Source organism: Phoenix dactylifera, chromosome 6 (genome assembly GCF_051530095.1).
Source record: "Phoenix dactylifera cultivar Ajwa chromosome 6, Ajwa_hap1_PhDact_Kaust_v1.1, whole genome shotgun sequence".
Taxonomy (NCBI): domain Eukaryota; kingdom Viridiplantae; phylum Streptophyta; class Magnoliopsida; order Arecales; family Arecaceae; genus Phoenix; species Phoenix dactylifera.
Genome location: NC_143195.1, coordinates 37,491,484 through 37,507,206, shown reverse-complemented (window position 1 = coordinate 37,507,206; position 15,723 = coordinate 37,491,484). Strand labels below are relative to the sequence as shown.

Below are 15,723 nucleotides of genomic sequence, written 5' to 3'. Positions count from 1 at the left end.
GGCAGTGGTGCACCGATTTTATTATCAAACATCATGATGTCGACAGACTAATGACAGCAGAAGAATGACAGATTTTTGACAAGCTGCCGTCAGCGTCAAGCTCAAAGCTGCATAGAAGAGCGTGCGTATTTTTTTTTGAAAAAAATTTGACTACAATGACTAAGTGAATTAAAAGTCGGAGATGCGCTATATAAAAGACTTTTGAAAGAATGTGGCTCGTATTTGACCCTACATGCATACAAAGAGGCGAGAGACAAACGGTGCTGTCGACTGAATTACTTTCTTTATTACCCACTCTTCTGAAGGATTTCTTTAGGCGGATCACGCTTATATGCCTAAATCATTATTTTCTAATCTGGCCGCATTTGTTGTGAGCAGCTATTGTACCAAAAAAAAAAAAGGAAAAAAAAAAACAAATGGTACTAACTTGCAGTTTTTTTTCCCCTCCAGCGGCAAAAGTTCTACTGCAGCGCACCACGCGGATCGCATCCAGTGGCCTTTCAAGATTAGCACCGAAGCATCATTGACACAGGCAGAGAAGGAACATTTGTCCGCGTGCTTTCCAAAATTTGCATGGAACAAGTCTGAACTAGTTCAGAATTGACAGACACCACATCAACCACCGGTTAACTGGAATCTATAGTTACTCCCCATGATCCCGGCGCACCACAAAATATACAAACCGTCACATGGTTAACTATTTCAACAAATAGAGAAAGGCAGCACATTCAACACTTTCATGAGAGAGATGATAATCAGCATGATCGTTCATATGCAGAGGTCTATCAACTTGACCATTTGGAAATTGGATGAAGGTTACCACCAGAGATAGCCCCATGCGACCCCGAAGGACCCAAGAGAGTTCTTCATGGCAGGCAGACTCTTCACCAAGCTCTCTTAAATTTTTTTAAAAAAAAAAACAATTACATATCTTGTAAAGGAAAAATAATCAATTTAACTTTGATCAAAACGTGCTTGCCATCACAGAGCGCTTCATTCAATGGTGCGCATGAAACTATTCTACATCCTCCCATTATGTCTGGCAAAGGAACAGTGGGTTTTCCTTTGGATTTCGGGCCCGATCTTCACTGTAATTTTGGAAAGCTTCGGTTATTTGAACTATAAATCATGGAAGAGTCTCCTAATATGCTCAACTGTTGTAGGCATCAATGTGACAGGGCACCGTTTGTACTGTCATTTCAAAAGCAAAGCTTAGACCATCATCAGGATGCATAGCAAAAGACATTCCATCTCATGATGGAAGAATTGTTTCCTAAAAGTATGAGAACTTGCCTGTGACACATATTTAAATACGCAAGCATAGCAGAAAACAAAACCAGAAACAGCAATGACTGATGGATTAACCCGTTTCTGGGAGCACAGTGGGCACAACGTCCTGTCTGGCGGCAACGGAATTCCATCTTTGGCAGCCTGTGGTTAAGCAATCAAGCAAGCAAAAAACATGACTGAGAAAACAGCACTCTATGTTCCAGCCTTTAATCTGGAAATCATTTTAGCTCACCGAAAAAGATCTGGAAACCATTCTAGAATCTATAAAAATGTTATCAGTATTTGGGAAACTACGGTTACCAACTTACATTAATAGAATATTACACGGTTGGAAAAGATAAGCAACTTATGCAGAATCTAGGTTCAGAGAATTCCTTCACATTCTTTACTTTGCCAATGAGAATAAATAATTTGACAAGAAAACACTCTTCCAAACCAGTCTATTCAGATATTCTATTCCAGTTTCCTTGCCAATTTAATAATAAGAATGTTGGTCATTGTCATTTAAGCCAGAACTGTGAAACAAGATTTTAGGACCATCCACATAAGGGATTTTGATCAACAGCAGCATATGATATGGTCAACACAGGCACATGCTCTACATTAGGGCTGCACATGGTTAAGGTGTTCCAGGTTACAGGTCAACTCGGAACATAACCAATCCCAATAAGTTCATGATTTCTCGAACCAAAGTTGAACCAGTCAATGTTGGAACAAAACTGAACCAATCCAACCAAAATCCATGGGTTTCCAGGGTGCCAAACAAATAAAAAAAAAAACAGCAAAATGATACATTGAGTCTATGCAAGAAAATCAATTGAGAATTGTTAGTGAACAACACAACCCGACAAAAAATTTATTCACAACACCATATAACAAAAAACCTAAAAAGTAAACTAAATCTTGAAAATAATGTGGCACAAAAAAAATGCATTCTACGAAATGAAATGAGATGATGAGCATTAACTATGAGTTTATAGTATAATAAACCATGAAATAACATATCTTTATACTATAAGAATCTATTACAAACATTATATATGTAATATTGTATAATATATATTGGTCCAGTTTGGGTTAAATCAGGTTACCTGAACCATAGACTCAGAACTGAACTGATGCAATAAGGTGTTTCAAAAAGAGAACCAAGCCCGGCCCAAGTCACATATGTACATGACTAAATCTATATATGTACATGTACATAGTCAACAAATATCATGCAAGTATCCTAATATCACAATGCGGATCCATATCCAACACATCTCAGATAATACAAGGATAAGGATGTCATGTATAAAACAATTGCAAAGCAAAGATGCCCATATCAGCAAGCAAAGAGGTAAAGAGAATGAGAATGACATTCTCACAGCAGTTAGAAATGTATACTTCAACATAAACGTATACTTCAACAACAATGCAGACCATTTTGGGAGAAAAGTTTAAGATTGATAGATCTAGAAGATTATAGCAATCATTAAGATACCATGTAGCGAGGAGCTCACCTTTGGGGGCGGTGGAGGAGGAGGTGGGGGGTACACAGTGGGAGCTGACATTCTTTCTTCAGCAGATTGGTACCACCACTCCATCATCTGTATGAAAGGGGAAGTTTTATGTACAAGAAAAAAAGTGATACAGGAAGAAATTCGAAGAAAAGGAGAGAATGCACAACAACCTAAACAGATACTCATCCAGAACACGTGTAAGCATCCTGCAGGTTATTTGTTACTTCTAACATTAAGTGAATGAAGCTAGAAGAAAGTTCACCCATTATTGAATACTTAAATCCATAAAAATCTTCAGAAGGCATGCATCAGAATAGGGGAAAAATTGTTTTTTCTTTTTTTTTTCGGGGGGGGGGGGGGGGGGGGGGGGGGGGGTGGGGGAATGTAAGGCATAACTATAATTAGTGACAAAAAGTAGTCCCATAAGTATTTATCGTTGATCATATTCATAAACCTTGGACAAACCATATTGGGACGAAAGTTTCAGATACCATAAGGTAATAAATTGGATAAAAAAGAGTGGCCCAATGTACGAGGCTCCCGCCATTGCAGAATCAGGAGAGGATCAGATGCACATAGCCTTACCTCCGCATGCAGAAAGGTTGTTTCCATGTTTCGAATCCATGACGTCTAAGTTACAATAAAGCAACCTTACCATTGTGCCAAGGTTCATTCTCTAAGTAATGAATTGAATATATTATCAATATTACGAACATGTAAAGGTGACCAAATCAATAATGGCAAAATGATCCTTGTGGTCAAGGTTCGTCGTCTCGGTACTGGACCCCATACCGATGCCATCCTATTACAATATCGGTAAGCAGTACGATATAAGATGGCGAGGCGTATCAAGTATCGATACAGTACGAGACCGCATACCAATTTGGTATCAGTACGGTGCATCCAGTATGGTATAATACCGGCCCATACAGCAAACTATGCTTGTGGCAAAACACCATATACATGAAACAACTGCATGGAAGGAAAGGACGCAAAAGTAGCAGGTGCAACATGGGGGAGCCAAAATAAAAAAGAATAAAGGAAATAAATAAGATGAAAGAACTAATATCCCTAAACCTGCATGCATCACATTTCAAACATGATAAGACATCTCATTCAGAGGGTGTGCAATGACTCCACTACACTTGCTATGCCAAATGAGCTTCAAATCAAATTTTTTTTTCCGTATGCATCTTTCTGCATTCAAGGATGATACCAACTAATAAAAAGGAATACTGCAAGGATATGAATAAACTAACAGCAGAAAAAAGGATCCATTTTATCTGAACATTGAAGGCAATAAAAGTTGATAGCATGCAAAATCATTTTATGATAATGTAAAATGGCAAATACTTTTTATGGTAATGCAAAATGGCAGATATTCCATCAGTACAATGCTTATTTAAATAAGCAAATGAAAACCAGGAATTAGTGGCAATATCAAATCACTGAGCATGATGGAATTATTTAAAAATTATAGAAAGCAGCTTGCTTCTGCTACAAATAATTTGCTTTCAGATGCTTCCAGAAAACTACCATAATATTTTGGGTAATTTGCATAAACAGCCATTCACATTTTCAGCAGAAACAGCCATTTTTATTTCTTTTTGCATGATAAGCCATTTTTGAATTTTTCCTGCCCAAGTTGCTTCTAGACTATATGAGTCATAGTTTCAAGGAGACTTGTGCACATGCCATGCAGTGCACACATTCAGACTATGTTTAACAAGTTGTCCCCATCTAAAATGACAGCTACATACTAAGTTATGGCCAGGAAAGGATGGACTCTTCAAGGAGGGTGCTGCCTTGCTGACCACCCAAAGGAATTGAACCATCATTTATTTCTATCGGTCATTTTTCCAGTGCCATTTAGAGAAAGTCGATAAATACTTGGAACCTACGAGGGAAGCCAAAATCCCTACTTCAGCTTTGGACAGTATGGCGAAGAAAGAAGTTCCGCATAACCTTAGAGAGGCTGAGATCAGGCTGTCTTTGCTCTATGTTGGTGTCTACGGAAGGAAAGGAATAGCAGAATTTTCTCAAGCAAGGTCTCTCTTCAGTGGATAGAGTATTTCAGCACTCTCTACACTTATTATCTGAGAGGACGTCTCTATCTGATAGGAAAAATGCTGATAGTTGAGAAAATGTCTTGAGAGCTGTAACAGTCTTAGAATTTAGGTCCCTACTCTTTTCTCCCTTCTTTTGAGGGATCTTCATATTCTTTCTTACCCTATTACTCAGGTGAACTTCAGATCTCCATTTTACTCAAGGAAAAAGAAAATCTAAAATGACTAGTTGATTCTTTCACATTTACATTATCCAATGCAATTGATAAATACATAAGACAGTCCAGGAAAATACACACACTTTAGACAAGTTGAGGCATAATAAATGTGATTCATACATTTAGACTAACTAGAGCACACTTTCATTCATCGATACAAAATATAGATCAGTATATGCACCTCGAGGGTGCATACTTTAAACTGATGCATATATTTGAGAGTGCAAAAATCTGATTATTGAATGCACATTGTTCTTTGTTGATCAGGCCAGGGGCAATTCAGTCAAAGAAATAGAAAACAGCTGATCCTGCGAAAGGAAATAAAATTGGCCATTTCTACAAATATGAGAATGGGAATGGCTATTAATGCAATGTTCCCGACTATTTTTTTAACATAAAAAAAACAGAAGAATTTTGAATAATGCATAAAATACTCAAGATATAATATAAGGATGATTAATATTCTGGGAAAAAAAATCACTGTATGATAAACAGATAAAGCAACTACAGGCCGATTATAACAAACCTCTAAAATTACCAGAGAAAGGAAAAGATGTGTATATTTGAGTGAATTAAGATGCCCCCATGCAAATTACATTTAGAATTTCAAAAGTAGGTAAGGTCTGCTCACCTTGAAAAAGAATACTGCAGCAATTAGACCAGTTTGTGCATAATCTAATGTTGTGTATACACAGCTAAGCAGAACTCTCTGAACTGCCTGTACAAATCAGACATGCCAGGAAACAAATTTTGTAACTACAGGGGAAAAGATCTCAGACAGTATATCGACCTCAAACACTACCGATGCATAAAAATGATTACAATCAGATATTTTTGAAGATAGAAATGATATACCTTCAACCACAGAGGGCCCCTTAGTCTTTCAAGTTCGCGACTTCTGATCCTTGAAATTCTAGAAGAGGAATCCATCTACCTTGACATTTATTTTTTTAAAAAAAAAGTTTGAGATAATTAGATAAGGCATAATGCTCCAATCTTAACATACATTGAACCTCATGTTGCGCAAGTTTTCTAGTAATGCTTCATTCTTATAAGATAGTATAAACAGAAACCACCGACAAGTAACATTCAAGAACCAACATTTTCCACTTAAAAAAAGTAGCTGAAGAGATTATAATATAAAGTAATCCATGCGTAGCATACGCATATAAAATTTCAACAAGCAAAAAAGAGTTACAGCAGCAACAATAAAATAGAGTAAAAGCTTTAGCCTTTTAAAACAAGTGTATGCGTAAGAATGTTACATATGTATGTATGCGTATATATACATATGTATCTATGTATATATATGTACGGATACGTATATATGCCCAGCAGCACATCAATGCCCTAGGCTCCTAGCATTTAATCAAGGTGACTGAATTCAAAAGAGAAATGAAGTAGCAATTGTGAAAGCTATCGCACCAGTTCTTGTCCTGTTGCCCGACATACATGAATCCCAAGTGCATGTAGATCTGGACTATAGAAGCCAGTAGCATCCAGCAGATACAATAGTTGGTAAGCAAATGATAATCCTGCAAAGAACAAATAAGCTACTGAGAATATAGAATGATAGAATCATTATTCAACACACAGAGAAAGGGCTGAAAAATCCAGTTCAATGACATTTCGTTTTGACAGGAAGCTCAATATGGCACACAGTTGCTTCTGAGAGCTAGGTACTACATATTCAGTAGGCGGCTATAAAAAGGCATAAGAAAATTTTATTCATAATCATTCAGAAAATATATAATATCCAGATCCACTTTAGCCATAGTACTGGTATAGGAAAACAATTGATAATTTAACTATAAAACTTTAATATATTACTACAGTTGGCCTTTCAATAGGAAAAGCAAGACTGCGAAGGTCCACAAAGCTAAATAATGGAAAATCTAATAGCATCAGAACAGATCCAGGCCAACAAAGAAGCCTTGTTATTTGCCAGTAAGCTTCTACAGTCATTAGATCGCAACAAAGAAATCAAGATATGGAGAAGGACTTGTCAAGATCTCTGACGCTTATTTTATTCCCGAATGAAAGGTGGCTGCCTAATAGTATTACCTACATTAAAGAAAGGACAACATATTTTAATCAGATGCTTGTTACACAAATATGTTTCAATCAATATTTATTTTAATCTATCAGAGGTTTGTTACGTTAAAGAAAGGACGATATATTTAATCAAAATATTTTAATTATGATTTACAGCCCTAAATTTCAAGGCTGCAAAACCATTATAAAAAGAAACAAGCTCATATTGGATGTTGCAATCATTCTCAGGTGACCAGAAAAAATTTTATAAGAATTTTAGAAAAAAAAATCAAGACAAAAAAATGACATTAAAAAGCAAACAGACTGATAAACCTCAAATTAGTTGACCTTCTATAATTTGTATTCAAATAAGAAAAAGTAAAAAATAAATCCAGACAAAATTAAACACAAGAAATTAACATATATATAATCAGACTTGGAAGTTCACAGAACAATTTTAACCAAGCAAAGTACCAAAATAACAGATTTCCAAGACACAAGCTTCAACAAAGGGATTCAGGATAACTGTTTCCACTTTCCACCCATTTGCACAACTGACATATCTAGCAGAAATCTTGAACACATAGAATTGGTTTTTAAGAACTCTCTTAATCTAAGTTTTTACAAACATTCTGACATAGTAAATGATCTATCAAGCAAGCATTATATAGCAATAATTCTGCACAATGTTAACACATTCAGATTCAATTATTAAGCATGGTTGTATGACTCTAGTTTTAAGTCTTCAAACTTGAAGAAAATTTTGCCCAAGTACATTAACCAGCAGGTCAACACTTACACCTAGATCATCTAAATAAACATCCATAGTATGTTTCAAGCAAGAACTAAATGTAGTTTGACCAGGTAGATCACATGATCAAATGTTCATAAGGTACAGATATATCTGAATGGACAAATTTGTAGATGATATCACCATAAAGCAAATTACCTACCCTCATTGGTCGCATGAATCCAGGGGTAGCAACAAGCTATAATTTCCATAATTCTCTTTTTTAGGTGTGTCATGCGTGATCCTTCGACACTTGAAGCTTCAATTTGTGAATGAGAGCTCTCTCCTTGATCTAGGACGAAGCCTGTGTCATCAAATCTTGCATCATCATGACCCCAAAGACTTGCTTGAAGCCTTGCTTCCCTTTCTTTGTTGTAAATATAATGAAGCTTTGACTTTATATAAGGCAAAATGACCTACAATGAATTAGTCAAATGACAGTGTGTAACTTTGAAGGTTGTTTGCAAGTTTCAATAAAACATTAAAACATTACTAATGCTCAAATGCTAGAAGCTTTTTCCCCTACCATCTAACCCAAACTGACAGAAAATTAAATGAGATAACTAAGAACTTCAACAAACTTGAGTGAATTATAACTAATCATACAGCATTTTTCAGCAATTTTATCAACATATCAGTAAAAGAATGTGATTTAAATAACAGGGAATAGAAATAGCAAGGAAGAGTTCAGGGAGCAGGTTAAAATGAACACAAAGAGTTAGCAGGTCAGGTTCAGATCACAGAACAGGACCCAAAAAATTTATCAGGTCAAGTATCAGCTATACATCAACGCATACCTGAACACCCAATAAAGCGCACACATGCACACATGAACACACATACAGGAGGGAAAGAGAGGACTTTACACCCATGACCATATTCAATGACAGCATTTGCAGAATGAAAGTTTAAACTTTAAACTGTTGGACAGGATCTAGAAGGTCTCAAATGTCAATAGATGAAAAGCATATATTCTGGAGACCCATCTGTGTGCATCAAGTAGTTCCAAGTTAATAGTTGTAATGGCCTGATATGATATTTTAATTTTAGGGAAAATTCATTATCTCTGAGTTTGAGGGCCACTAGATGCATAAGGGTCCATGACATATGATTCTTCTGTTTATAAGCATTTTAGGGATTGTACATCATGTTTAACAGTTTTGTTTTTTATTTTGCAAACTCCATCATTGAATTCGGCAATGTAAAGTCCTATTTCCATGCTTATGTGTATCATAACCATCCCATGTGAGTCTATGTGTACACGCACGCACACATACATGGACACTCCATTGTCTATGCAAATGCTTTGCCTACATGCCTGTGTAGGGGTTTGGGTTTCCCTCAGCAATGGGTTATGCAAGTTATGAGACATTAAACCTCATGAGTGATGGTCCACAAGGGGTTGTGATAAATTCTATTGTGCTCTTTTTTTTCTCCTTCCTTGATGCCACAAGTTAATCAATTATAAAAATGTGAGGTTTAAATACTCTCAAACTTAAACATTTATCTAGGGTTATCAATAGTCAGGACTAGCCCAGTAATAGAGCCCGGCCAAGTGCTGACACCTTCATCCAAGGCAGCGCAACTCGAAGCTGCCCAAGATAACCTATGCTCGGCCTGAACTCTTCCAATGCCTGGACCAAGGCCTCATACATAAGCAATTAGCCTTTTTTTTCTTTTTCATCTTGTGTTTAGGACAATTGAGCCAGCAGCCATTCACCCCCGACATTCATCATTGTAGAAAATATAATCTAAGTGAATCTTTCATATTATATTCACTGAATCCCAATATTGTTTTGAAGATTATATACAATGCATTTAATTCCATTTTAGGAAAGAATTCAACTACATATCTTTGATCTTAGAGAATACAGTCTAGGCAATTCTTTCATCATGTGGTTATAGTGGTCTTTTCAATATCACTACGGAAATAATATTATTGATTTGGTCTTGTAAGCATGTCTTGAAAGATTATATACAAAGCATTTGACTTAAAGGTATTACTTGAATAAAATTTTCACATTAGGAAATATAAGCCATGTAATTTTTTCTAACATGTAGAATCTTTAGTATCACTGTGATGATCATATATGTTGCATCCAATCCATTTTAGGATAATTAACTTGTATTTTTCATTTTAACAAACATATCATTAGGCACATCCTTCACCATATTATTTCAGAAACTTTTTCCTATCCAATTCCGAAAAATCATCAACACAATCTACTATTAGACACCAAAAAACTCACTAATTCTTTATCACATATAAAAGAAAGTCTTTCCTATGCGGTCCTTATGAAGAGCTATAAAATCTAGGTTGTGCCAAGGATGATTACCTACCTCTAAATTTCTCTTTTCATGTTATTTTCAATAGGATGTTTAGGCAAATCATAAGGTAACTTTAAGTTAGATTTTTATGTCAAAATTTGATGTGCACATATCGAGAAGCATATTTGTTTAATGGAAGTATTTACTTCCTTTTTCTTGGAAACAAAATTAATAGCACTATTGCAGCTCTTAGAAACATGGTAGTTGTCCTGGAAAGCTGACAAAGTAAAATATATCTTCTTTGCCAAGTGAAATCTAGGACTAGAGAATTTAAAATCTTAAAAAAACGAAAACATAGCAAAAACTATGGTTTGGCCAGTATCAATGGGATAGCAACAATAATATCAATGTAGGGAAGTGTATAAAGAAATTATCAACAAAGAGTGCAGTTGAGTAGCTGAAAGCAGAATCTAATACCAGAAATGCAACTGAGGCAACTTTTTGGTGCTTCTCTAATCCCGAGTGATGGATTTTATCATTTGATTCCATATTAGAAGAATGTTTTTTGTGGATAATCTTCACTGCTCTCCTTCGTAGACCATACAAGGACTCCGAAAAAGAAGCATCTGAAACAGAATGTATCGAAAACATGTGTTACCCAATAGCAGACCTGACAATCCTTCAACTGGAAATATACAAATTTAATTCCTACATAATGAAACCCCGCAATTAGTAAAGCCAAACATCTCCTTGCAGAACATTGAAAATATATATCCATGCGTTCTAAATCTGTTTTATGATGCAAAATAATAATATGATCCATTCAGCCAAATTTAGAAGCATGCAATCCAAAGGAAGAATTGAAAAGCTACCACTGTATATACTTTAGGAAAAGTGAACAACAGCTTAAAAAGTGTCAACTGTGGCAGACTGTTGCAGATGACTTAACAGCATTATAAAACAAGCACAAAGGATTGTAATTCCAGAAAAGTGACATGGATTTAATTTCGTATTATCATATTCTTCAGAAAAGCTTCACCCCAACTGGCTATAAATTGATATTAATCTATGGAGAGGCTTTGTACATAATGATCAGTATATATTTAAAAAGAAAGAACATGTGGATCTTTCTGATTACCTCCACAGATTCAAATTCTATTTCGTGAATACTCTCTCAATTTTTTCTTTTTCCTTAGTTCCATTCTATAAGAGTACACCATGCCATAAAACAACATAGGGTTAGGGAACTAGAGTACATCACATCTGGATCATAAAATTTAAAAAAAAAAGAAAATTCTGAAATAAATTTGTACACCCAATAGATTCAACACTTTTTCAATTTTTCTACATTACAGTAGTAGAAACAAATAACATCTACTTCAAACCAGCAGAGAACATATATGTTAGCACAAGCAGATGGACTGATCATAAGCAAGTCTTTCTCTCCACTTTCTAGGTCCTTAAACATATTTCGAGCACCTCTCCTTACTAAAGCCTCCTTAGGTCTTTGTGTCACATGCCCATACAATCTCAATTTTTTTCTCCATCATTTTTTCCTTAACCAAAGTAACTCCTATCCCTTCTATAAGATCCTTCTTCCTCACTGTCATTCCTAGTTTTACAAAACATCAATCACACCAACCTCACTCTACACTTACAAGTTGATTTCATATACACAAGGGTAGTTAAATCGTGGCGTCAAATTATTCTTGACCCGCTCCTGCCACCCCTCTCACTCATATACCCTAGGCCACTTTCAAACAGGAGAACCAAAGAAATTTATCATTTGCTCTATCATATATTGAGAAGGTTTGGTTTTTGGATTAGAAGTTATAACACGTTTAAACCACTCCCAATTCTATTCACAATACAACCTATAGGGTTGAAAATAAATTCCAGCATGGTTTATCCGCTGAACACGTATCAGGTTTGCAACTTCAATGCATGTTGTTAGAACATATTCAATGATTGCACTCACGCATATTTCTGCCTACTTTCTGATTGCACTTCACCAAAAGAATTTATTAATAAGAATGCACCGCTTACCATCTTTAAAAGAACTGCCATAAGATTTCATTCTCTTGTACAATTTATTTTTGTCAGCAACAGATATCAGAATAGAACACAGAAACAGAACTGCCAACTTTCTATAGGCTTAGTGAATGGCAAATGTCCTTACCGTTGTCTATGATTATAAATACTGCATTTTTTGCTTTATTTTTTTTAACGATGGTGCTCTGAATATTTTAATATTGGATAACATCGTTTTCCTACACTTGAGGAAACATGCTTTCCGATTATATTAATTAAAAGGAAAAGCCAGGTTGGGACTATAACTATTGTCCGAAATTTGAAATGAAAAGGATGCAGATACAGCAGATCTTAACTGTATTCAAACTTCAAGCGGAAGCATAGATAAGTTCAAGCATCAAATAATATGAATAACAAGATTCTATGTCTCAACAGAAACTGCAAACCAAGATTGAAACCTTTAGGTTTCAAAGCTCCAAATGAAACTAACATAGAGCCTAATTAAATATATGAGCAAGTTGTTTCAAGTTTTTTGGTCTTTTGTTCAAATATTCCATAAACTACAACTCTAGGATTTGAAGTGGAAAAATTGGAAGTATTTGGGTGTCTAGAACTTGACAGATTTCTTTTCCAAGGTTCGAGAGAAGTTTGCGATTTAAACAATACGAAGTTGTCAAGTTCTCAAACCTGTTTAGCATGGTGGTTTTAATCACTATAAAATTCTAAAGTTTCTGATCCTAACAATTAAATTCAGGTAGTGGATATTCAGATGAAGATGTATGAGCAATTGGCAGTAGCTAACCAAACAAGCTTCAAGCTTGTTTTGCCAAATGGCCGCAATCCATCTAATATATTCGTACAGTCTAAAAGTGACCACCCTAGCAAGCGAGCTAATAAAACAAACATAGTAGAAGCAAGAATAGGATTTGAACTGAAAAAAAAACAGCCATGATTTGCTTTAAAAAGTTTACCAATTCAAAAGTTTCAATTCCATAAAGCAACTCAAAACATCACTAAGAGTAAAATATGAGGAACAAAGAAGTCAGCGAACATGCTGAGATGGTCCTTGTTCCCAGAAGCCAGAGAGGGCATTGGAATTCCAAAGTGGATCTCCCACAAAACAAAACAGGTATAAGGAAGCACATATGAAGTGTCCATGGAAACAGGTTTCAGAAGCAGGTGCAGCACCCTAAGTACAAGTATTCTGTTAATAAAATGGCTAGTCCTGCCAATACAACAGTTATAATAGTGACACAACTTGAGAGAAGCTTGATTTTGATAAGAATTGCATATCCTTGTGATAAACTCAGAAAAAGGGGGAAAGCACTTGTATTTAACTTGATTCCGGATATTGCAATCTCTAATTTCATCATAAAAGAAAATAACCGCTTGACATATGTGAATTCAGAAAAAACAAAATGAAGTTATAGACAACATAATCAAGAGAACCTGTGGTTCGTAAACTGTGACTTTCAAGCACCATCATCAACAAGGCAAAGAATTCATCATCATAATCTAACACCTTGTGAAGGAATGGCCTTCTCAAGGCAAACACCTGCAACCATAACAGGGAATGTCAATTGGCATTGTCCTGCATAGGTACTGCAAGCGGCATCTGAAAAAACAAAATGAGTCCAGAGCACATGAAGTTCCATAATTAATTGATCATGTAACTCAAAACAGAAATTAGGAATAGCAAAATTTAACATGTAGAGGAGAAGATAAATGCATCATGAGCTATAGCAGAAGACTTGTCACATCCCAGGAAGCATCACTTTATAGTGACAGCAGCGTAATACATTGCCAAAATCTGTCTAATTGACAATAGGATAGCTTGCAAGGATGCATTATCCACTAAATTTTGTGCGAATGATCTCTATATTACTGCCAGTGATTAATGAATATATGCACCATAATTTATCCAATTACCATCAGTGTCAAACTTTATAACGAATCTTATGGTGCTAACAGAATCGACCCTGCGTAAATGTTTTATGGAATGAAACAAGTATCATACATCTGATTCAACACCAGGACAAGGGATGCTCTGCAACAAGATCCTAACAAATGGACCTCACGATGAAGAAGGTAAAAGGAATTTGGTCAGTTGACATCAAAATGAGCAGAATAGGAAGGGAAAGTTAAATTAGGTATAAATGGGCGATTAAGCAACTGAATTCCAACGTAAAGGTGAGATGATGACTGATATTTAAACGGCATAAAAGAGGAATGTTGTAAATTTAACGGCAAATACAAAAGGAGTGAAGATTTCAACCAAGGGATTATGGATGTTGGGTCGGCATCATGTTGAGGTACGTCATGAAGGGACCAAAACCTAGCTTCAACTGAAACAAAGAAAAAACGCGAACAAGAATCGAAGAAAAAGGGGAGAAGGGGAGAGGGGATTACCCCGAGGGAGTAGGTGAGGGCGGCCCTGAGGCTGGCTGGGAGCTGCTGCGCGGCCGCCATCTCGAAGAAGGTCGGCCGCGTCCCCTGCCCTCCCACTTGGAACAGCATCTCCTCCTCCTCGATCAAAGATTAGGGTTAGGGTTTCGGTTCTTTCTTCGAATCCACGGAGAGAGAGAGGTGTGAAACTGGGAAAGAACTGTTTCTAATTTCTGGGGATCCTTTTCTACTTCCGTGAAATTTTCAGCGTGACCATGATTGCCGTCATTTCCTTTCTTTTCCCACCGGCGATGGGAGCCGTATATTACACGTCGCAGCGAGAGAAAGACTCGCTATGTAGCGCTGGTCGGATCAGGTCCACCGCTCAGCTGGTGGACCAGTCCAACCGCGAGGGAAAGCGCGCAGGGTTTCAGATCAAGGTTTCAAGTCCTGGAATACCGTGGATTGAAAAATAACAGATCATGTCCCTTTTTTTTGGTAATGTAAATCACGTCGCTCTATAGTCTTGCTACATAAACGAAGGGTTTTGTTTTGTAGCCGCTTGCATCAAGTTAGATTTTGTCAAAAATTAAAAAAGAAAAAGATCAATACTTATCTGGTTGCGTTAGTATTTTCTATTTCAAAAATGAAAGACACAGAGCACCTCCTCCAGATAGAACTTCCGAGAATGTAAATTTTTAGGTAATTTTATCAATATTTTTATATAATTCTTATTTACAGTTCAAAAATTCTCATTAAGTTTCTCGATATAGCCTCTCCGGCCGATTCCGACCAATTTCTACTAGTATCAAAAAGTTCGTTTTTTTCCTTGCTAGCACCAATATCAACATACGAATGATGATGTAATATAACAGTAGAATATTCTTGCTTTTGATAATGTAGCAAATAAATGATAATATAGCATATGAGTGATGATGTGATATTTGACGATTAGACCTTTATGAACGAAAAATTCTACCATAGAATATGTTAGATGTCATATCATCATGCATATACTACATTAGAAAAAAAAAACTTACAATCGTTATACCATACTATCACCCGTATGCTAATGTGCCAGAAATTGGCCGAAATCGCCAGACGGGCTACATTAAATCATACTTGAAAAATCAAGAGAC

At 36.1% G+C, this 15,723-nt stretch overlaps 1 protein-coding gene across 2 annotated transcripts; it reads right to left on the bottom strand.

Moving 5' to 3' along the window:
• Window positions 1–710: 710 nt before the first annotated feature.
• On the bottom strand, window positions 711–15,126 carry PEX12 (peroxin-12). Of its 2 annotated transcripts, none has more exons than XM_008786943.5 (10): window positions 14,609–15,126; window positions 13,649–13,754; window positions 10,646–10,794; window positions 8,064–8,316; window positions 6,502–6,611; window positions 5,932–6,006; window positions 5,708–5,794; window positions 2,793–2,879; window positions 1,294–1,431; window positions 711–1,191 (listed from the first exon to the last, which is right to left on the bottom strand). In XM_008786943.5, the coding sequence occupies exons 1-10, from the start codon at window positions 14,714–14,716 to the stop codon at window positions 1,120–1,122; spliced, it is 1,185 nt and encodes a 394-aa protein (XP_008785165.3). In that variant the 5' UTR covers window positions 14,717–15,126; the 3' UTR covers window positions 711–1,119. The 2 variants fall into 2 exon arrangements, with proteins under 2 accessions (XP_008785165.3, XP_088580196.1); XM_088724070.2 differs by having other exon boundaries at window positions 8,064–8,295; window positions 14,609–15,021.
• Window positions 15,127–15,723: the final 597 nt, after the last annotated feature.

Bases quoted from the DNA above. Each gene is read 5' to 3' on its own strand.
- PEX12 (XM_008786943.5), bottom strand. From the start codon at position 14,716: ATGCTGTTCCAAGTGGGAGGGCAGGGGACGCGGCCGACCTTCTTCGAG. The intron at 13,755-14,608 runs GTAATCCCCTCT...TTATGGTTGCAG, and splicing joins CCCTCACCTACTCCCTCGGG to GTGTTTGCCTTGAGAAGGCC. The intron at 1,192-1,293 runs GCAAGTTCTCAT...TTGAAATGACAG, and splicing joins TATTTAAATATGTGTCACAG to TACAAACGGTGCCCTGTCAC.